Raw genomic sequence first — 23,411 nt, 5'->3', positions numbered from 1 at the left:
TCCACTCTGTCTATACCCCTCATAATTTTGTAGACCTCTATCAGGTCGCCCCTCAACCTCCGTCGTTCCAGTGAGAACAAACAGAGTTTATTCAACCGCTCCTCATAGCTAATGCCCTCCATACCAGGCAACATTCTGGTAAATCTCTTCTGCACCCTCTCTAAAGCCTCCACATCCTTCTGGTAGTGTTGCGACCAGAATTGAACACTATACTCCAAGTGTGGCCTAACTAAGGTTCCATACAGCTGCAACATGACTTGCCAATTCTTATACTCAATGCTGCGGCCAATGAAGGCAAGCATGCCGTATGCCTTCTTGACTACCTTCTCCACTTGTGTTGCCACTTTCAGTGACCTGTGGACCTGTACACCTAGATCTCTCTGACTTTCAATACTCTTGAGGGTTCTACCATTCATTGTATATTCCCTACCTGCATTAGACCTTCCAAAATGCATTACCTCACATTTGTCCGGATTAAACTCCATCTGCCATCTCTCCGCCCAAGTCTCCAAACAATCTAAATCCTGCTGTATCCTCTGACAGTCCTCATCGCTATCTGCAATTCCACCAACCTTTGTGTCGTCTGCAAACTTACTAATCAGACCAGTTACATTTTCCTCCAAATCATTTATATATACTACAAAGAGCAAAGGTCCCAGCACTGATCCCTGCGGAACACCACTGGTCACAGCCCTCTAATTAGAAAAGCATCCTTCTATTGCTACTCTCTGCCTTCTATGACCTAGCCAGTTCTGTATCCATCTTGCCAGCTCACCCCTGATTCCGTGTGACTTCACCTTTTGTACTAGTCTACCATGAGGGACCTTGTCAAAGGCCTTACTGAAGTCCATATAGACATCATCCACTGCCCTCCCTGCAATCATCTTTGTGACCTCCTCGAAAAACTCTATCAAGTTAGTGAGACACGACCTCCCCTTCACAAAACCATGCTGCCTCTCACAAATACGTCCACTTGCTTCCAAATGGGAGTAGATCCTGTCTCGAAGAATTCTCTCCAGTAATTTCCCTATCACTGACGTAAGGCTCACCGGCCTGCAGTTCCCTGGATTATCCTTGCGACCCTTCTTAAACAGAGGAACAACATTGGCTATTCTCCAGTCCTCTGGGACATCACCTGAAGACAGTGAGGATCCAAAGATTTCTGTCAAGGCCTCAGCAATTTCCTCTCCAGCCTCCTTCAGTATTCTGGGGTAGATCCCATCAGGCCCTGGGGACTTATCTACCTTAATATTTTTCAAGACGCCCAACACCTCGTCTTTTTGGATCTCAATGTGACCCAGGCTATCTACACACCCTTCTCCAGACTCAACATCTACCAATTCCTTCTCTTTGGTGAATACTGATGAAAAGTATTCATTTAGTACCTCGCCCATTTCCTCTGGCTCCACACATAGATTCCCTTTCCTATCCTTCAGTGGGCCAACCCTTTCCCTGGCTACCCTCTTGCTTTTTATGTACGTGTAAAAAGCCTTGGGATTTTCCTTAAGCCTATTTGCCAATGACTTTTCGTGACCCCTTCTAGCCCTCCTGACTCCTTGCTTAGGTTCCTTCCTACTTTCCTTATATTCCACACAGGCTTTGTCTGTTCCCAGCCTTTTAGCCCTGACAAATGCCTACTTTTTCTTTTTGACGAGGCCTACGATATCTCTTGTTATCCAAGGTTCCCGAAAATTGCCGTATTTATCCCTTTTCTTCACAGGAACATGCCGGTCCAGAATTCCTTTCAACTGACACTTGAAAGCCTCCCACATGTCAGGTGTTGATTTGCCCTCAAACATCCGCCCCCAATCTAGGTTCTTCAGTTCCCGCCTAATATTGTTATAATTAGCCTTCCCTCAATTTAGCACATTCACCCTAGGACCACTCTTATCCTTGTCCACCAGCACTTTAAAACTTACTGAATTGTGGTCACTGTTCCCGAAATGCTCCCCTACTGAACCTTCAACCACCTGGCTGGGCTCATTCCCCAATACCAGATCCAGTACCGCCCCTTCCCTAGTTGGACTGTCTACATATTGTTTTAAGAAGCCCTCTTGGATGCTTCTTACAAACTCTGCCCCGTCTAAGCCCCTGGCACGAAGTGAACCCCAGTCAATATTGGGGAAGGTGAAGTCTCCCATCACCACAACCCTGTTGTTTTTACTCTTTTCCAAAATCTGTCTCCCTATCTGCTCCTCTATCTCCCGCTGGCTGTTGGGAGGCCTGTAGTAAACCCCCAACATTGTGACTGCACCCTTCTTATTCCTGATCTCTACCCATATAGCCTCACTGCCCTCGGAGGTGTCCTCCCGTAGTACAGCTGTGATATTCTCCCTAACCAGTAGCGCAACTCCGCCACCCCTTTTACATCCCCCTCTATCCGGCCTGAAACATCTAAATCCTGGAACGTCTAGCTGCCAATCCTGCCCTTCCCTCAACCAGGTCTCTGTAATGGCAACAACATCATAGTTCTAAGCACTAATCCAAGCTCTAAGTTCATCTGCCTTACCCGTAATACTTCTTGCATTAAAACATATGCACTTCAGGCCACCAGACCCGCTGTGTTCAGCAACTTCACCCTGTCTGCTCTGCCTCAGAGCCATACTGTCCCTATTCCCTAGTTCTCCCTCAATGCTCTCACCTTCTGACCTATTGCTCCCATGCCCACCCCACTGCCATACTAGTTTAAACCCTCCCGTGTGACACTAGCAAACCTCACGGCCAGGATATTTATGCCTCTCCAGTTTAGATGCAACCCGTCCTTCTTATATCGATCACACCTGCCCCGGAAGAGCTCCCAGTGGTCCAGATAACAGAAACCCTTCCTCCTCACACCAGCTGTTTAGCCACGTGTTTAGCTGCTCTATCTTCCTATTTCTAGCCTCACTGGCATGTGGCACAGGGAGTAATCCCGAGATTACAACCCTAGAGGTCCTGTCTTTTAACTTTCTGCCTAGCTCCCTGAACTCCTGCTGCAGGACCTCATGCCCCTTCCTGCCTATGTCGTTCGTACCAATATGTACAACGACCTCTGCCTGTTTGCCCTCCACCTTCAGGATGCCCTCTACCCGTTCAGACATCCTGGACCCTGGCACCCAAACAACTAGGTAAACTATAGACAAAACCCCAAATAGCTGCGTCTCGCTTACCACACGTCAACTATCCAATTAACATAACCGGCAAGCTCAAACTAAATGAACTCCCCTCATGAGCCACAGGTAACCCCATATGAACCACAGATAACCCTCATGTCCTCACTTCCGTTAGCTAATTAATCTAGCTAGCAGAGTAGCCCCCATACAGAGACATTTAAAAACCTTAAAATTCCAAGGTACCAAAACAGCCCCTCCCACGCAAAACCGATTTAGAAATTCCAAGAACAGTAAACCTCTTCATATAAAGCAACACAACCCCACCTATACCTCTTCAACCATTAACAAGAATGAACAGACAGATAGAAAAAACCCAAGCGACCGTGCCCCTCTTTTCCAAACAAGTTTCCTTCAACTCGGATAAAATATAAAGAACAAACAAAGAACAAAGAAAAGTACAGCACAGAAACGGGCCCTTCGGCCCTTCAAGCCTGTGTCGAACATGCTGCCCGTCTAACCTAAAACCTTCTACACTTCCAGGGTCCATATCCCTCTATTCCCATCCTCTTCATGTATTTGTCAAGACGCCCTGTAAACGTCACTTATCGTAATTACAATTATTTCAAGCACAGTCTGTTTCTTTGAATGAAAGCCTCAGCTTCCTCTGGAGTCTCACAGGCCACCCAAAGAACGTGCGGGATAAATCATGCCAAACCGAACTTTCTTGCGATAAAGTGCCACCTTTGCCTTATTAAAAACTGCGTGCCTCCTGGCAAGCTTCGAACGACATCTTGATATATTCGCACCCCGTGGCCTTCCCATCTGCTGTTCCGCTGTTCAATTTTTTTCCTTTTCAGGGGTGGCACGGTGGCGCAGTGGTTAGCATTGCTGCCTCATGGCATCAAGGATCTGGGTTCGATCCCTCTCAGATCCACCCACCCCCTTTAATCCAGTCATCTTCACCTCTCCTCATTACCATCTCCATTCCCACTATAAATGAACATATATCCTTCATAAAAGTCTGCACTTGCTCCCATTCCAGTTGTTGATCCAATGCTCCCCTCCAGCCTGAAATGAGTCCCATGATCACTGACATCACTAATCTCTCTCTATCCTTGAACTGAAATTACTAACATCTCTCCATCTCCTTCAAGGATCCATCCTCACCCACATGCCCCACTGCTTGCTGAGTCCCCCTCAATGCATATATTGTCTTATGAATAATGAATGCTATAGAGATGCAATTTTTTCCTGCTGAAATTAAACATCAAGGCTCTCTGTTGGCAAGGACATATGTTTAATTTACAAATTCAGAAATTACAGAACTCAAATTATTAAGCAAAAAGAGGAACTGGTGGAACAATTTATAGAGGTGATCGAGAAGGCAGTATAAACCAGTTCAATAGCTGAATAGTTGCACTTCTGAAGGGTTTGATCAAAAGGTAACATGCTTGATTGGCTTAATTGCCTTTTCACGATCTGAGAAGAAATTCCTCCTTATCTCTGTTTTAAATGGGCGACCCATTACTCCCTCTGGTCCTAGATTCTCCCACAAGACGAAACAGCCTCTCAGCATCTACTCTGTCAAGCCCCTGAGAATCCTATATGTCTCAATTAGATCGCCTCTCATTCTTCTAAACTCAAAGAGTACAGTCCCAACCTACTCAACCTCTCCACATAAAATAATCCCTCCATACCCGGGATCAACCTGGTGAACATTCTCTGGGCTACCTCCAATGCTAGTGTACCTTTCCTTAGATAAGCGGACAATAACTGTTCAGAGCATTCCAGGTGTGGTCTAACCAGTGCCTTCTATAGTTTAAGCAAGATTTCCCTATTTTTGTACTCCATTCTCTATGAAATAAAGGCCAACATTCCATTTGCTTTTTCTATTACCAGCTGAACTTGCATGCTAACTTTTTGCAATTTCTTCATGAGGTCCCTTGCTCTTGAAATTATGCTCTCTGGTCCTAGACTCTCCGAGAGAGGAAGCAAACACTAAGCATCCCTCTGATTCACTCAAATCCCACTGAGCTGCAGCTTTCCACAGTCTTACTTCATTTAAATAATATTCAACTCTTTTGATTTCCCCTTCATGAAGACAAGCTGACTCTGCTTGATTATATTAAGCAAGTCTAAATGCTCTGCTACTGCATCCTTTATAATGGACTCTAACATTTATCCAATGACATATTAAGCTAACCAGCCTATTGTTACCTGTTTCTTGTCCCCCTCCCTTTTTGAATAACGGCAGTTTTCCAATCCTCTGGGACTTTACCAGAATTTAAGGATTCTTGGAAGACTACGAGTGCATCTACTACCTCTGTAGCTACTTCTTTTAATACCCTAGGATGTGACCCATCAGGGGACTTATTGGCCTTCAGCCCCATTAGTTTCTCTAGTACTTTTTCTCAAGTGATAGTTATTGTGTTTATTTCCTGCCCCCTTTTGCCCACTGATTATTCAGTATTTTGTAATGTTATTGTGTCTGCTATATTGAATACTGACACAAAACATTTATTTAACTTGGTCATTTCCTGGTTCCCCAGTATTATTTCCCCAGTCCCATTCCCTATAGGGCCTATGTTGACTTTGGCCTCTCTCTTCCTTTTTATCTATTTAAATAAACTCTTACTGTCCGTTTTTATATTACTTGAGAGTTTACCCCTCGTAGTTTACCTTCTCCCTCTTTACTATTTTTTGGTCATCTTCTGTTGGCTTTTAAAACTTTCCCAATCCTCTGGCTTACCACTCATTGTTGCCACATAGTATTAAACTGAAAGAAAAAGCATTCAATCTTTCACTTCCTTGGTTTACCATGGTTGATTTATCCCCTTTTTAGAATCCTTCTTCCTCACTGGGATATATCTTTGTTGTGAGTCATGAACTATTTTCATAAAAGTCTGCCATTGCTGGTCAACCGTCTTTTCTGCTAAACACCGTTCCCACTCCACTCCAACCAACTCTGTCCTCATTCCTTTGTAATTACACTTATTTGAGTTTAGAAGAGTTGTTTCTGACCTAGGTTTCTCACTCTCAAACTGTATACTAAATTCTAGTATGTTATGGTCACTGTTTGCTAGGGGGTCTTTTACTCGGAGACTGTTTATTAAACCTGCCTCATTATACATTACCAGATCCAAAATAGCCCGATCCTTGGTTAGCCTAATATGTAAAAGCAACCGGACTAAAGTAACGACAACAATGTTTGATAAATTGCTAAATACATTAGAGCTGAGAACAAAAGAAAACAATTGGGGAAACAAAGAAAAACACGTATGCCAGAATTCTTGCTTCATGAAACTTTTAAAACATCATCTGCCAGCAATCTTTTATGCCAGAGTTGACTAAAACACTGGTAATGTAGTGAGTAACTGAGTAATAATAAATTTGTGTTAGTTACCTCTTTTCTTTCTTGTAGTTTTCCAACTGAAGGATCTGTAACTGCTTATAACGCTTCAGTTCACATTGTTCACAGATATCCTCCAAGTGAAGTAAGTGACTATCTAACTCTTCAAAATCTGCTTCCAATTGAGCTGCAAGAAATGGAAAGTCTTCAAATATCTAAAACATATTGTCATTGCTTTGAAAATAATTTAATAGCTAACTGTTCTAGCATTAAAGTATAACTGAGTTCAGCTCAACTGAATACTGCTTCAACAGAGTACTTAACTCAGGAATTTGGTAAATGAGGAAATTTAGTGCAATGAGGGATGTTCTGCTCTTTTACAAATCAAGGGGTGGTCCGAGTGATGGCGAGGGCGACAGAAACCTGGCAGCAGAATCAGCAGCGACAAATAAATCAGAACAAGAGTATAGTGGTCTTTTAATGGTATTTACCAAAAAAAACCCAGGAAGGATATCAGAGGGTAGCATGTTGGTGATATTGACTAGGGCCATGAAACAATAAAGTAATGCATTAAATTTACAGTTTAGCTTAATTAATAAAATTATATCCAGGGTAAGTGCAACATTAAATGAATTATGATGATTTCTAGTACAGAGCAGACCTAGGGATGTTAATTAAAATTAATAGTTTATACAAGGTACCAACTAGATTACAACAGAGGGAGTAAATCGTTTTTTTCTTCAATCATAATTTGGCAACTGAGACCTATTGTTTGCAATTTCTGAGCATGTGGGTATCTTGGATGACCACATGTATAGGAAGTGCCCCCAGCTGTTTGAGCTTGAGTTGAGGACTGGATTTCAAACTTTTGTGGGTATCTGGAGTCAGTGGAGTGTCATAAGGACCTGTTTCCTGGATTATCAGTTCCAGAAGGTGATCATCCACAAGCAGCAATGTGGGCAGCATGGTAGCACAAGTGGATAGCACTGTGGCTTCATAGCTCCAGGGTCCCAGGTTCAATTCCCTGGCTGGGTCACTGTCTGTGCGGAGTCTGCACGTTCTCCCAGTGTCTGCGTGGGTTTCCTCCGGGTGCTCCGGTTTCCTCCCACAGTCCAAAGATTAGGTGGATTGGTATTGCTAGAATTGCCCTTAGTGTCCAAAAGGTTTAGGAGAGGTTATTGGGTTACGGGGATAGGGTGGAAGTGGGGGCTTAAGTGACTGCAGACTTGATGGGCCGAATGGCCTTCTTCTGCACTGTGTGTTCTATGTATGTAGAAACATATTGGTAGGATTTCCTGTGTTAAGCAGGGACAGTTCAAGATTGTAGATGCGTGGCCATCCAATAGAGTAGGAAGACGCAAGAGTTGCATTAGTCTTTGCGTGCAGGCCACTTTCAAACCCATAATCAGCTTTGGAGGCTGAGAATGGCACCTCAGGGAGTGTAGTATTCTGTTGGTGTGGCTGGATACCTGAGAGATTGTGTGGAAGTTTGAATATGCATAGCAATCCAAGGCAGAGGAATTCTGAGAGACTGATATCTTGGAAGTGGATTCTTGGTGAAGGCATCTGATAGAAAGCATTGTACGGTAAAGATTCCACGGAGTGTTTTTTTTTTTCAAGAATGCAGTTGGAAACATTTGTGTGGTAGTCGGAATTCCAAATGAGACCAGTTGGCTCACAGTGTGACAAGCCTCTGGTGGATTTGATGAGGAATCCACAGAAGTTGTATTGACTGGCAACTGTCACTTGGTTTCAGAGTGTGGTGTGTCTGACCACTACTGGCCTATTGGTTCACATGGACTATATACTTACTGAGAACATTAGGGTATAAAATAAATTGTAACTTGTAAATCTGCATATATTTGCAATGGTATAGCTGGGGTGATGGAGTACTGGAACAGAGTTAATCTTTGCTTGTTTAATAAATGTTTTATTCTTATTTTTAAAAAAAAGTTAATCAGCAGTGTTGCTAACTTTCCGGTTGGTTCAATTGCTCTGTTTTATTACCTTTGCTCTCGCGTCGCCAGGTATCTTTATGATACCGCCACGAGGTTCAAGTCCAAGTAATGATCAATAACTCAATACACCGATTAGTAAGATTCAAATCAAAGCACATTTATTATACAGAGTAATCGCTACTCATGCACAAATTCTACGTCTAAGCTACTTCTATAACTAACAGCCCTATACTTAACTTCGGACTGGCCCACCAGGTCAGGGGAACAAAATGGCCTTTCGTTCGGGTTCTGAGTCTGCAGGATTCGAAGTTGGTACGGATTGGTAGCTAGGAGTGCCTATCTCGTAGCGAGCGTTGAATTAAGACTTACAGTCTGTCGGCGGTCACTGCACCGGTCACGGCTGGTTCGCGTTGCTGGGTGACCCGGGCAGGACGAAGAGAGAGAGAGATTTGAACTCGGGGCTTAACTCTTATAGTCCCCAGGGGCTTCCCGCTTTTCGGGGCGGACCCTGTACCTGGTCCCAAGTGATTGGACTTTGTCCCAATCGCTTGTTTCAATTTCTCCAATACTGGAGCGGTTCCCTGATCGATGGGCGGTCTTGAGGTGTTCATTCACTTCCTTTGTGTTGGCTCCTGCTGGCGTCGGGGAGTCTGGCTTTGCTTTGTGTGTCCCAAATGTTACTTATTGTTCCCGGGGATTGCTCATCAGTATGTAGATGGCTACTACATTGTTATGCTGATGGTTGCTGGTATCGATGTTGTCTGGCCTTTTGCAGAGTTAAATACACAGCAAATCTGGACCTGCTGGTTTCTGTCTGTGTTGGCTGACTTTCCCATCAGCCTTTGCCGTTCGCCATTTTAAATTGAGAGTTGGCCAATTTAGGTGGCTACAGGCCCTCCTTGTGATCCTAACGCGAAGCGTGAAGGATCACATAACTACGTTGCTTTCATTCCCTGACCCGGTGAGCACTTCTTTCACGGCCTCTACACTGACCATAACTATGCAAAACATTTTTAACTGACAATACTAAGGACGCTATGTCAAACAGGGACATGCATTACAAAACAAGAAAATGGGAACCTCTAACTATCCTTTTTAAAAAAAAATGTTTATTAAGAATTTTTTAAAATAAATTTTCAACCTTACAAACAACCCCCCCCCGGAACAAAAAGAAAGCTCGCATAGCAAGCTTGTACATTGGATTCCTCCCGTACATGTCAGTTTTCCGGATCATTCATGTGTTTTCTTGCTCAAATGCCCCCCAGATACCCCCCCCCCCCCCCCACAAAAGATATCCCCCCCTCCCGGGTTGCTGCTGCTGCTGTTCGACCTTCATCTATCGCTCCGCGAGATAGTCTAGGAACGGTTGCCACCGCCTGTAGAACCCCTGCGCAGACCCTCTCAAGGCAAACTTTATCCTCTCCAACTTGATAAACCCTGCCATATCATTTATCCAGGCTTCCACGCTGGGGGCTTCGCCTCTTTCCACATTAACAAGATCCTTCGCCGGGCTACTAGGGACGCAAAGGCCAGAATGCCGGCCTCTTTCGCCTCCTGCACTCCCGGCTCGTCCACTACTCCAAATAGTGCTAGCCCCCAGCTTGGCTTGACCCGGACTTTCACCACCTTAGATACTATTCCCGCAACTCCCCTCCAGTGCCGGGCATGACCAAAACATATGGACATGGTTCACCGGACTTCCTGAGCACCTCCCACATCTGTCCTCCGCCCCAAAGAACCTACTCAGCCTCGCCCCCGTCATATGCGCTCTGTGAACTACCTTAAATTGTATCAGGCTAAGCCTGGCACACGAGGAAGAGGAATTAACCCTAATTAGGGCATCAGTCCACAGCCCCTCCTCAATCTCCTCCCCCAGCTCCTCTTCCCATTTACCTTTCAGCTCCTCTACCAAAGCCTCCCCCCTCTTCTTTCATCTCCTGGTATATCGCCGACACCTTGCCCTCCCCGACCCACACGCCCAAAATCACCCTGTCTTGAATCCCGTGTGCCGGGAGCAGCGGGAATTCCCTCACCTGCCACCTCACAAACGCCCTCACTTGCATGTACCTGAAGACATTTCCCGGGGGTAATCCAAATTTCTCCTCCAGCGCCCCTAAGCTCGCAAAAGCCCCATCTAAGAACAGGTCCCCCATTCTTCTGATCCCTGCCCGATGCCAGCTCTGAAACCCCCTGTCCATCCTTCCTGGGATAAACCGATGATTATCCCTAATCGGAGACCACACCTGACGAATGTGATATAAAATAGTTATAGACTGACGGGTAAAGAAACTGAGGATTCAACATTTGGTGCCGAAACCCGGGATTTCTCAAGACGGTTCTGACCAACTGCGAAATCAGAATTAGACTGATTATGAACAGGAGGATGAGGAAAAAAGGGCCCACAATGTACAGCTGGAAAATGACCGCGCATTGATTTTTCCCCTCTTCTTATCGTCTGATTAGTCTGGTCACTCGCGGTTGGTACGGAAAGATCGCCTCGACGAAATCAAAGGTCAGTCTGGGGATTAGCAATTTAATTGATGGGATTTCATATTGTTAATTCGGCTTGGGTTAGGTTATGGAGTTGATGTGACATTTGAAATTGGAAATGGTTCAACTCCATGTGTGAGTTCTGATTCGGCTTGGGTTAGGTTATGGGGTTGATGGGACATTTGAAATTGAAAATGGTTCAACTCTATGTGTGAGTGTGTTAAATATATAGTTGGTTAAGCTAAAATTATACCCTTGGACTGTGGTAGCGAAGAGCGCAGTTCTGAGGACTAGTTGAGATTGTGGGGAATGCTGCATATTGGTTGAAGCAGAAGTCTCTCAAAGGGTTAACAGCAGCAGCCAAAGTTAAAAGACAGACAGTGCTTATCACTCAGGCTTTGAGATAACAGCAGCAGCCTGTAGTGTAATCGGATAGCTTTGCTTTGAGTCAGTGAACCCCAGCAAAGTTAAGTTTTGAATTAATTAAAGGAAACCAGTGGGTTTCTCCACCTCTTTTATAAAAGTTATTATTTTCGAAAGCAATTGATTGAAATTGCCAGAATCTTAAGTTTGACTTACTTGAAATAATGTTTATCTCATTTTATCTGGAGATTAATAGAAACTTAAAGAAGATCACGGACACCATTTTAAAAAGTGTAAATCTGGAGATGATAGTTGACTTGACATGTTTTAATTGCGGCCGTGCAGATCACTGGCAACAGGAATGCCCCTTTAAAAGACAGGCAGTAGAAGGAGATTATCCGACCCAAAAGGAGGGGGTACCCACCAAGGGGAGGACAGACGAGATACACTGACTTCTCCCAGGAAAACCCTTTCCCAACACAGGATTGACTAGCTAATTTAGTCATAAGGACTCTCCAATCGGACAGGGAACCTATTATCTCTCTGCAGATAGGAGATCAACATCACACATTTGTAATCGACACTGGAGCAGCCATGTCTTCTGTGCAATCAGAACTTCGACTACCATTATCCGACCACACGCAGCAATTGTCGGGGTTCCAAGGACAGGTGTGTGAGAATCCTATTTCTGAACCTGTGACAGTCACTTACGAGAATAAGTCTGCAGATCATCAGTTTGTAGTGACTACTGGATTGGACTGTAACTTGTTGGCCCGAGATTTACTGTGTATCTTCCAGCTACAGCTAGAGTGCGGAGACGAGGGGGTAACGGTTAAATCATGGAGGATGAGACAACAGTGCTATATTTCTATCACCCCCCAGTGGTGGACGTTAGACATTGAACAGTCACTGCATCACGTTACCCTGGCCTATGACAGAATTAGACAAAACAGGGAGTTGGAGGACAAATGCCGGCCATTAATTGGGACCGAATGGCCAGTCAAGGTTACAGCCACAGTCACGGGAAAAGATGTTGTTACAATATCACCACATTTATGTTGTTACAATATCCGATGTTGTTACAATATCACCACATTTATGGCCACAGTCAGCTTCGGTAAGCCCTCATATTACACGTCAGGTCCACGACCAGTACCATGCCAGGGATATGGGGCGAATGGAAGGAGAGCAGTGGATCATTCGGATCCAACAGAGTACGCACTTCAAGTCATGCCGGACGGCACTACCATAAGATATTTTGGTCCCTTGCCAATCAGAATGTAACACCCCCATACTTGCTATGCCTAAACCAGCCAAACCAGACCAGTACCGATTAGAACAGGATTTACGCTCAATCAATGCCATCGCATAGCCGTTACATGCTCTCACCCTCCAACAGGATATTACGGTGTATAGCTCCCACTCGGTCATCGCACTACTGAGGCAACTGCAGACTCAGCATCTTACTGCAGCTCGTCAGAATAGGTATGAGATATACCTTTTGAACAATCCACGTCTGACATTTAAATACTGTACCACTATCAATCCAGCCTGTTTTCTTAGTGGTCCCCCGGTCCATGAAGACGCACCTGGCCATGACTGTTTAGCCTTGATTCAGGAAACTACCACAATAAGGGGCGATTTGAGTGACATTTCGTCAGAACAACCTGACATGATTATGGGTGGTCAAATATCCCACCGGGGTTTAGTTAATGACTTACTGCAGGCCCTCCTTATGGCCGCGCAGATTTCCGTTATTAAATGCGCTGCCCACACGAATGGTAGGACCCCAGTTGACGTTGGTAATGAACGAGCAGATTGTGCAGCGCGGACAGCCACGCAAATTCAGCAAGTGATGGTGCCTAAAATGTTAAGTCAGACTAAACGATCTACTATAAATATGTCTGCTTCTGACAAGTCAATGCCAACCATCCAAGACGTCATAAGGTTATAGGAGGACGCTCCTGAGAGTGATAAACAAATGTGGAAACGGTTAGGTTGTACATATGATTCTGTTTCCTCTTTATGGACCACGCCAGCACATCAGACTTGTATGTCTGATGTACTGGCTTTATGGGTCATTGAATGTGTACACTTTGCAACTCATTGTGGGGCTCGAGGGACTAGTGATTTGTTGCTGGACACTTGGTGGCACCCTAAAATGCAGGGGTTGGCCCAGAGCATCAGTAATCGGTGTTTGATTTGTCAGCAATATAACACCGGAAAAGGTATCCCTTGTGGGATTGGGCAAAACCCCGTTGCCCAGTGGTCCCTTTGAGACGCTCCAAATGGATTACATTGAGTTGGAAAGGTGTCAATGTTATAAATATGTTTTGGTCATTGTGGATGTGTTCAGCAGATGGGTCGAGGCGTATCAGACTATCGATAATAAAGCTGCTACTGTGGTTAAAGTCTTGATGCGGGAAATCATTCCCCGGTACGGTCTACCAGCTCAGTTAAGTTCTGATAATGGGCCTCATTTTATTGGACAAATTAACAAGGAGTTTTGCTCCCAGTTGGGCATACGCCAGCAGTTACACTGTGCTTATAGACCGCCGGCGGCCGGGTTGGTTGAGAGACACAATCAGACCCTCAAAACTAAATTGGCTAAATTAAGAGCAGACACAGGACTGACATGGCTTAAGTTGCTCCCCGTTGCCCTCTTCCAGCTGCGGGTTACACCTGCGGGACCGGCCCGGCTCTCTCCTGCCGAGATTCTTTATGGCAGGCCTCTTAGAACTCCCTGGAGCCTGCAGGTTCCCAGACTGGTTCAGTTTCACCATATGACTGAAGAGATGACCACCTATGTTCTAGCCCTCATGCAAGTGCTCAAGGAACTCCATGGCCAGGTCCGCGCGGCTCACCAGCCATCGCCCCCAGTACCTTGCTCACTTTCAGTCCAGCCCAGCAGTTATGTCATGGTCAAAAATTGGACTAGGAAGGGGTCGGTGCAGCGATGGGACGGGCCCTTCCAAGTTCTCCTTACCATCCCCACAGCAGTTAAAGTGGAGGGACGAAGTGCTTGGGTCCACCTTCATCACTGTAAATTGAGTCCATCTCCACTACTGTAAAAGGTCGGATACTAACCTGCCTTCCTTCTCCAGTGCTATTTTACAGGTATGGAGCATGATGGAGTGGCTACGCACCGTCTGTGTGATATTTGGCCTCACTTCGCTTGGAGTGTTATTGGCGACGGACATGGAAAAGGGGAATATTATTTATATTTGTAACCCCAACCAATCTACAAGGATATTTCACTTATGCAAAGGTGATGTTCTTCGCTGCCCCCAAATACGAGGACATGGTATCGACTCATGGAAGGTCGTCAAAGTTAAGGAGAATGCAGGACTCATGAAGCAATTGCACTGGTCCCGACGATGGGAAGGGAATATTATATGGACATTGCCTTGTTTTTGGAATACATGTAAATTTGATTTTGGATGTGTTAAGATTGGTGCAATAAAGGTAACATCAGGCCGTCAGGAGAGCGTAGGAAGAGGCTATGAGAAAGAGAGGGGGACTAGAGAGAGGACGGGGCGTGTGAGAAGGGAAGTACAGCTAGAACGTAGGTTACCGGGAGATACACTTAAGTTAGTTAAAGGCCAAGCTGAGGAAAACCTGGGTAGTATGAATCTCTTCTACCAGATTTACCACCGCTTGTATGGCCACGGACGGGTTGTCTGCTACCCGAACCCTGCAGCGGTGTCTAGGTTATTTTCTGTTTCACCGCTTTGGGGCACTCCCCAAACGGTGGTTATTTGTCAGCATTCCGAGCCACTGCCCGAGCAAGTCACTCTTCCTTACGATCCGGGTTCAGCACCACCGGCTATTTGCCTTCCCCTTCCTCGGGATAATTCCCATTCACAGTATGATAGGCTGCAACGGTGGAGGGCGTACATATCTAGCCACTTCACTCCCAATAGGGATTCCCGGTCGTACGAGAATTGTTTCAGCAGTGAAGGATACGGCTGTTTGCTGGTAGAGGTGGACACGAATATAACATGTCTGTTCCCCACCTGTACGGACAGGAGGTGCCATATCACCCAGGCGTCTGGCCAATGCGTTTGTTACAACACCACTTGCGTTCCATTGAACGCTGGCCTCCAGCTCCTTTGTGGCTAGGCGAATGTCTCTCATATCACTGTTGGGACTAGGGCTTTCCGCATTGCTAGGCGGCCCGAATGGGCGTTTCGAAGCTGGATAAACTGGGCTACTGGGGGGTCCTTACGCAACCGATATACTGATTGTGATGCTAGCCTGCACACGGAGCAAGGATACTACTTTTATTTAATGGCACAACGACCAACGTTTTGTCACCCCCATTTCGCCGCCAAATTGCTATAGGGACTCTAGTCCCTACCACAGTCCCCTGCCCTTCGGCGTGGATGCTGCATAATCAGTTAGCACGCCGGGCAGTCTCTGCTGAATTTTGCGAGAACTGGAAAAAACCTTAGGTTCTTGCACCCAATCGGAGCCACTCAGCCGGGTGGGGGATTCCGAGCGTATTAACACTGGGAGGTGTGGGGGGTTCCTTGGCTGTCAGTGATCGGAATTATTTTATTTGTGGCCTTACCATCTTGGGAAATGAAACCTTGGGAGCCCTCGGGGCAATAACCAAGGAATTGTCTCAGCTACTGTTGTTTGCAATGCAGAACCGGTATGCTCTTCACTATCTTCTGGCCCGTGAGGGTGGGGTATGCGCCATAGTGCAAGGCAAGTGTATCATGGGAGTTCAGGACTTGACCGCTAACATCACTAAATTTATGGATCACATACGGGATCACCTGGACAGAATGCAGGATCCTGGCTCTTGGGGTAACTGGGGATTTGGAGGTTGGAAGGACTGGTTGATAAATATGGCCATGTATTTAGTGGTGGCTATCGGCTGCATCTTTGTGGGCCTGGCCATCCTTAAATGTGTGATGGGTAGAATGCGGGGTGCACTGGATCAGATCAACGCCCCTAAAAACTTAATTGTTAAAATCCATGAGGGTGCAGCAGATGAGGGGGGGGCTAAGTCAGGAATTGGAAATGCAGCGACGGATCTTTTTAGATGAGGAACCGTAGCTACGGATTGGATAGTTCGGTTATCATGGAATGATAAAAGGAGGGAATGACGAATGTGATATAAAATAGTTACTTTAGAGATATTAGTTAATGTAATGTAGAGATAGACCAGTTTAATTCTGGTTAGTTCACAGACAAAGTATTTCAGACCGCATGGAAAAGCAGGAAGAGGTGTGTCCATCAGAGCAGGAGAAAAGAATGCTGAGTAATAGGGGCCAGAGGAAGGGATTGGAAGTGAGCCAATCAGAATAGATCAACCGGTCAGGAGGGATATAGGATGACCTATGGGCGTCGAGTATGTGAAACTTGATGCCATTTGAATGTATCAGTACAGAGCCCTTTGTCTTATATGTTCACTTGGTTCCGGAGGTGCAGAGAGCAAGATGTGATCTGTATCGCTGTGAACTGAGTAAAGCTTGCAAGCTGAATAAAATAACTAATGCTGTACCTGCAAATCCATCTCGACTTTTATTGAGGCCAGACTGACGGGTAAAGAAACTGAGGTTTCAACACACCGAGGCTCCCATCGCTCCCCTATGTCGTCTCCACTGCCCCCAGATCTTTAGCGTTGCCGCCACCACCGGGCTCGTGGTGTACCGTGTCGGCGACAGCGGCAGTGGTGCCGTCACCAGCACCCCCAGGCTCTCCCTCCATCACCCACTTACGGATCATCGCCACGTTGGCTGCCCAGTAGTAGCCACCCAAATTCGGCAACGCCAACCCTCCTCTATCTCTGCTACGTTCCAGGAACCCCCTCCTTACCCTCGGGTTCTTGCTCGCCCACACAAATCCCATAATGCTCCTGCTTACCCTCTTAAAGGCCTTAGTAATCACAATTGGGAGGCATTGGAATACAAAAAGAAACCACGGGAGGACCACCATTTTAATCGACTGTACCCTGCCCGCCAGCAAGAGTGGCAACATGTCCCACCTTTTAAAATCCTCCTCCATCTGTTCCACCAGCTGCGTCAAATTAAGTTTGTGCAGTGCCTCCCAGCTCCTAGCTACCTGAATCCCCAAGTATCGAAAGCTCCTTTCCGCCCTCCTCAACGGTAGGTCGTCTATCCCTCTTCCCTGATCCCCCGGATGCACCACAAAGAGCTCACTCTTTCCCACATTGAGCTTATAGCCCGAGAAGTCTCCAAACTCCCTTAGGATCTGCATGACCTCAACCATCCCCTCCACTGGATCTGCCACATACAGCAACAGGTTGTCTGCGTATAGCGACACTCGATGTTCCTCTCCCCCTCGGACCACCCCCTTCCATTTCCCGGACTCCCTTAACGCCATGGCCAAACGTTCAATTGCTAGTGCAAACAGCAGAGGGGTCAGGGGGCACCCCTGCCTCGTCCCTCGATACAGCCGGAAATACTCCGACCTCCGCCGATTTGTGACCACACTCGCCACCGGGGCTCTATACAGGAGCTTAACCCAACTAATAAACCCTCCCCCGAACCCAAACCTCCTCAACACTTCCCAAAGGTACTCCCACTCTACTCGGTCAAAGGCCTTCTCCGTGTCCATGGCTGCCACTATCTCCGCCTCTCCCTCCACCGGTGGCATCATTATCACATTTAGGAACCTTCGCACATTGGTGTTTAGCTGCCTACCCTTTACGAATCCCGTCTGGTTCTCGTGAATCACCCCTGGGACACAGTCCTCAATCCTCGTGGCCAACATTTTTGCCAGCAACTTAGCATCTACGTTGAGAAGCGAGATCGGTCTATACGACCCGCATTGCAGTGGGTCCTTATCCCGCTTCAAGATCAAAGAGATCGTCGCCTCCGACATTGTCAGGGGCAGGGTCCCCCCCATCCCTTGCTTCATTGAAGGTCCTTACCAGCAACGGGGCTAACAGGTCTACATACTTCCTATAGAACTCCACCGGGAACCCATCCGGCCCCGGGGCCTTCCCTGCCTGCATGCTCCCCAGTCCTTTAACCAGCTCCTCCACCCCAATTGGCGCCCCCAAACCAGCCACTTCCTGCTCCTCCACCCTCGGGAACCTCAGTTTGTCCAAGAATCGTCGCATCCCCTCTTTTCCCCCTGGGAGCTGGGACCTATACAGCTCCTCGTAAAAGGCCTTGAATGCCTCATTCACTTTCACCGCACCGTAGTTCCCCTGCCATCCTTGACTCCACCTATTTCCCTCGCTGATGTGCCAGCATCCAGCTCGCCTTCTCCCCATATTCATACATCGCCCCCTGTGCCTTCCTCCACTGTGCCTCTGCCTTCCCTGTGGTCAATAGGTCTGGAAGCTTCGTCACTCCGAGTAGTCCCTCATCAGGAGCCTCTGCATATCTCCTGTCCACCCTTAAAATCTCCCCCATTAACACCTCTCCCTTTCCCTGCCCTCTCTCTTCACCCTATGAGCCCTGATGGAGATTAACTCTCCCCTGACCACCGCCTTCAGCGCCTCCCATACTACTCCCACCTGCACCTCCCCATTGTCGTTGGACTCCAGGTACCTTTCGCTGCACCCCCGCACCCTCCCACACACTTCCTCATCTGCCAGCAGTCCCACATCCAACCGCCACAACGGGCGTTGGTCCCTCTCCTCCCCCAGCTCTAGCTCCACCCAATGCGGGGCGTGGTCTGAAATGGCTATGGCCGAATACTCCGTTGCCTCCACTTTTGGGATCAATGCCCTGCCCAGAACAAAAAAGTCTATCCGGGAGTAGGCCTTATGTAAATGGGAGAAAAAAGAAAATTCTCTGGCCAAAGGCCTGGCAAATCTCCACGGATCTACTCCCCCCATCAGATCCATAAACCCCGAGCACCTTGGCTGCAGCCGGCCTCTTCCCCGTCCTGGATCTGGAACGATCTAATGCTGGGTCCAACACAGTGTTAAAATCCCCACCCATTATCAAGCTCCCTACCTCCAAGTCTGGAATACGCCCCAGCATCCGTTTCATAAATCCAGCATCGTCCCAGTTCGGGGTGTATACATTTACCAATACCACCTCCGTCCCCTGCAACCTCCCGCTCACCATCACATATCGGCCTCCATTGTCCGCTACTATATTCTTGGCCTCAAACGACACCCGCTTCCCCACCAGTATTGCCACCCCTCTATTCTTCGCATCCAGCCCCGAATGGAACACCTGTCCTACCCTTCCCTTCCTTAACCTGACCTGCCACCTTCAGATGTGAAGCATCACCACGTCTGCCTTCAGTCCCTTTAGGTGCGCGAACACTCGGGCCCTGTTAACCGGCCCATTTAGGCCTCTCACATTCCACGTAATCAGCCAGATTGGGGGGCTACCCCCCCCCGCCGACTAGCCATCTCCTATCTTAGGCCAGTCCCTTGCCCGCTCCACCCGCACCCTCCAGACCCCCAGACGGGGAACCCCCGCCCCGACCACCTCTTCCATCTTCAGTTCCCCCTCGGCCAGTGCAGCAGCAACCCTATTGTCCCCCCTCCCCGCTAGATCCACATCTAGCTCTTTTGCTCCCCCATACTACTTCCGTAAGTCAGCTGACTTCTGCTGACCCCGGCTTCCCCCGCCTTCCCGTTGATCTCCCCGTGTGGGAGTCTCTCCTCCTCGCCTTCCTCCATCCATCCCCCCCCCCCCCCCCCAGCACGGGAAAAAGCCCGCGTTTTCCTGAGCCAGCCCCGCCCCGTGGCGCAGCTCCTGCTGTGGACATTATCCCAGTTCCCCCATCCCAGAGTCTCACCTCCCTCCAGCACCGACGCCCACATTCCCCATTATCTCGTCAACAGAAAAAAAAAAGAAATTTAACCAGAACTCTACCCACATCCCCTTCCATCATCCCACCCATGAAGCATTCTTTACCCATATTTACAACCCCGTATACAGCCAACATCCCCTCCACAACCCATCAGTTCGAGTCCAATTTTTCCGATTGGATAAAGGTCCAAGCCTCTTCTGGTGTTTCAAAATAATGGTGTCGGTCCTGATAAGTGACCCACAGTCGCGCTGCCAAACCTGACTCTTTTTTTGTGCAGCACCGCCTTGGCCCGATTGAAGCCAGCTCTCCTCCTTGCCACCTCCGCGCTCCAATCCTGGTAGACTCGGATCACCACGTTCTCCCATCTACTGCTCTGCACCTTCTTGGTCCATCTCAAAACACTTTCTTTGTCCGCGAAGCGATGGAACCTTGCCACTATCGCCCTTGGCGGCTCATCAGCCTTGGGCCTCCTCGCCAGGACCCGGTGAGCCCCTTCCAGCTCCAGGGGGCTCGGAGAGGCATCCGCACCCATCAGCAAATGGAGCATCGTACTCACGTACGCCCCGGCATCAGCTCCCTCCACTCCTTCGGGGAGACCCGGAATCCGGAGATTCTTCCTCCTCGACCTGATCTCCCGGACCTCGGGTCTCTCGACCCACCTCCTGTGCACCGCCTCGTGCGCCTCCATCTTTACCGCCAGGCCCAGGATCTCACCCTCGTTCTCATTCGTTTTATCCCTCACCTCGCGGGGCTCCACCGCCTGGGCCTTCTGGGTCTCCTTCAGCCCCTCGATCGCCAACAGCATCGGCGCCAGCACCTCCTTTTTGAGCTCCTCCACACATCGCTTGAGGAACACCTGCTGGTCTGGCCACAATGCTGCTCGATCTCCGCCCTCCGCCATCTTGTTTTTCTCCCCTCGCTTTTTTCGCTGCTCCAGAGCCTCTTTCTTCGACGCTCCACCGCTAATCTCTGCCATACAACGTAAGGGGGGGACCTTGCTTCACCTTCCCACACGGGATTTAATCAAAAGGAATTCCGTTGGGGCTCCTCTGGAGAGCCCAAAAGTCCGTTGTCGCGAGAGCTGCCGAAATGTTCGGCTTAGCCCCGCATCGCCGCAACCGGAAGTCCCTCTAACTATCCTTAATACACTACACTCACTTAAACATTTCATCACTCTAACTTTCTCAACCATACAAACAAAATCATAGCAGTTTATACACATTTTTCCTGGCTTGGCAGTCAAGCTCAGGATCGTACAATTGCTCATGAACATTTCTTTATTCACAACAAAAACGCAAACGAATGCTCTTTATTATAGATCGCAGGGGTCGGGGGTCTGGTCGTATCAGAAAATAGGGGATCTGATCCTATATACCGGGGTGCGAGCGCGGTAGGCTCTCCTTCTCCATTTTCTCAGACGCATAGTCTGCACGATGCAGCAGAGTATCGCCAACACCAATAAGGATTTTATCACGTAGGACAGGGAATACCAGGTTATAAACCTGTCACACCAAGATGGTGTGGTGTCGCTGGTGACTGGGCTCTGGGTACTGTGGGGAAGTGAATCATTAACGGCTGGGGGGGCTTGAGGTCATGGGGTTCTCGTTTGCGCGCAACCAAATGTTCATTGTAACGGTGAACCATTCGAAGGATGTCCTCATGGTTCTTCTTCTTTCACTTCTCTTCTCCGGTCCTGGAGCTTCTGGAGTTCTCTGGAATCAAGCATAGTGTCTGTTACTATCTTGGTTTAACATCTCGTACGATAGTCTGTCTGTCCATTAGTGCCAATTACTCCCATTATAATTGGTCACTATGTGTGACTCCCTCATTTTATTTTTCAAAAACCGAATTTTTAGGACAAGGCACACTTACGAATAATGAACCAGTGTGAGCCGTCTCGCAGACTATCTGATTTACCATCCAAATATTTCAGGATGTAAATAGCATATGTTAGGCAACCTAAGGGTCACCGGAAACAAAACGAACCTTTCTGAACTAAAACTTTCCAAAATGAGTTGCGTATGGGCCGCGACGGATAAGAGTTGGATGGTGTCCCCGGGTAGGACGGCGACCAATGCCGTGTCTCCCCTACCCGAGCGTAGCTGACCAGAGGGGGGTTCCCAGGCAGGGCGGGTCCCAAGCCGTTTCTCCACTGCCTGAGCAACCGACAAGAACAGGCAAGAAATGTAGTCATCGTGGGGGGGGCTGCCGTATTGGTCCTACCTTCGAACCAGAAGGGCAGTTACGAACGGGCGTCTGGTATCTGTCGACAGACGAGTTCCGCTGAACTGGCGTCTGGGACCTTAACAAGTCTCTGCAGACAAACTAGTTCCTCTGAACTAGCGCCTGGCCAATAGCAAATCTCTGTGGGCAAGTCCTCCGAGGTTTCGTCCGAAAAGGCGTGGGGCCGTGAAAATCTTTTTTTCCCGGTCTGACATACAGCATTTAACAAAACACTACAAACAACATAAAACATGCTGCAGGTTCCATCAGAAAGGACACCGTTTCTCCCACGCGGTTCCATTTAAAACATCATCTGGACACCTCAGTTATCGGTTGTGAACAGGGTCGCAAAGGCGTTCTCGTTTTGGGAGTCAGACTCAAGGTCGTCATCTTCTCTCGGATGCCAAACTCTTGAATGTATCAGGGCTGAAAGGGCTGCTTGGTATGATTTTGGATCGCTCTCGTCATTCCGGACGAGTCTGAACAAGTTATCTCTGTGCCAATAGGTGGTGTCTAGTTGTGTGGGGACGGACTCGGGGTCGTCATTGTGGGTCGGTGGTGGGGTTTGTTTAGGAAAGTGATCATGAAGGGATCACTCGAATCGAGGTCAGATTCGCTGGGTGTGGGTCCTGTTATATGGGGATAGTAGGGAGGCGTGCTGTGGCTATCGTCCGAGTCACAGTCGCTGTCTCTGCTGCTGCAGTCTGTGGGCATTCCGGGGTGGAGTGTATATTTCGGGGGTGGAGTAGAGGTTGAGTCTTTGGCTGGGCTGGATGTGTTGGGGAAGGGCAGGGTTACGTTGGCTGTGGGCGGGGTGTGGTGTGCTGCGTCGAGCATGACGTGGTGTGCGTGGTTAGACTATGTTCCATATGCCTTCAGCTGGTTGATATGGAACCACGCAGTCTTTCCATTGGGGTACTTTATCTTACAGACAGAAGGGCTTAGTTTGTCCGCAATGGAGTATGGACCTGAGTACTTTGGTGACAGGAATGTGCTGGGGTTGTATACGGAGAGCATGACTTGCTGTCCTACACTGAACTCAGTCGCATGCACTGTCTTATCGAAACAAGCCTTGCTCTGTTTCTTTCTTGTGCCCAATTGCACTGCGGCTGCTAGCTGAGCCGTTTTAACATTATCCAATAATTGCTCTACTGCTTTCTCGTGTGTGAGGCCCGT

At 47.9% G+C, this 23,411-nt stretch overlaps 1 protein-coding gene across 5 annotated transcripts in view; it reads right to left on the bottom strand.

Moving 5' to 3' along the window:
* The window catches only part of dtnbp1a (dystrobrevin binding protein 1a), a 368,840-nt gene that overhangs the window by 199,467 nt on the left and 145,962 nt on the right, over positions 1–23,411 (bottom strand). For 4 of the 5 annotated variants that reach the window (XM_072509624.1, XM_072509628.1, XM_072509625.1 and 1 more), the window contains one exon: positions 6,496–6,628. The exons of the other annotated variant lie outside the window; for it this stretch is intronic. In XM_072509624.1, the coding sequence (XP_072365725.1) occupies positions 6,496–6,628 (133 nt within the window). The remainder of the gene's footprint in view (positions 1–6,495; positions 6,629–23,411) is intronic. 5 annotated transcript variants of the gene reach the window in all.

This window comes from Scyliorhinus torazame, chromosome 6 (genome assembly GCF_047496885.1).
Source record: "Scyliorhinus torazame isolate Kashiwa2021f chromosome 6, sScyTor2.1, whole genome shotgun sequence".
NCBI classification, from domain to species: Eukaryota; Metazoa; Chordata; class Chondrichthyes; order Carcharhiniformes; family Scyliorhinidae; genus Scyliorhinus; species Scyliorhinus torazame.
Note: the sequence above shows the minus strand (reverse complement) of the source record. Positions and strands in the feature narration are given on the sequence as shown.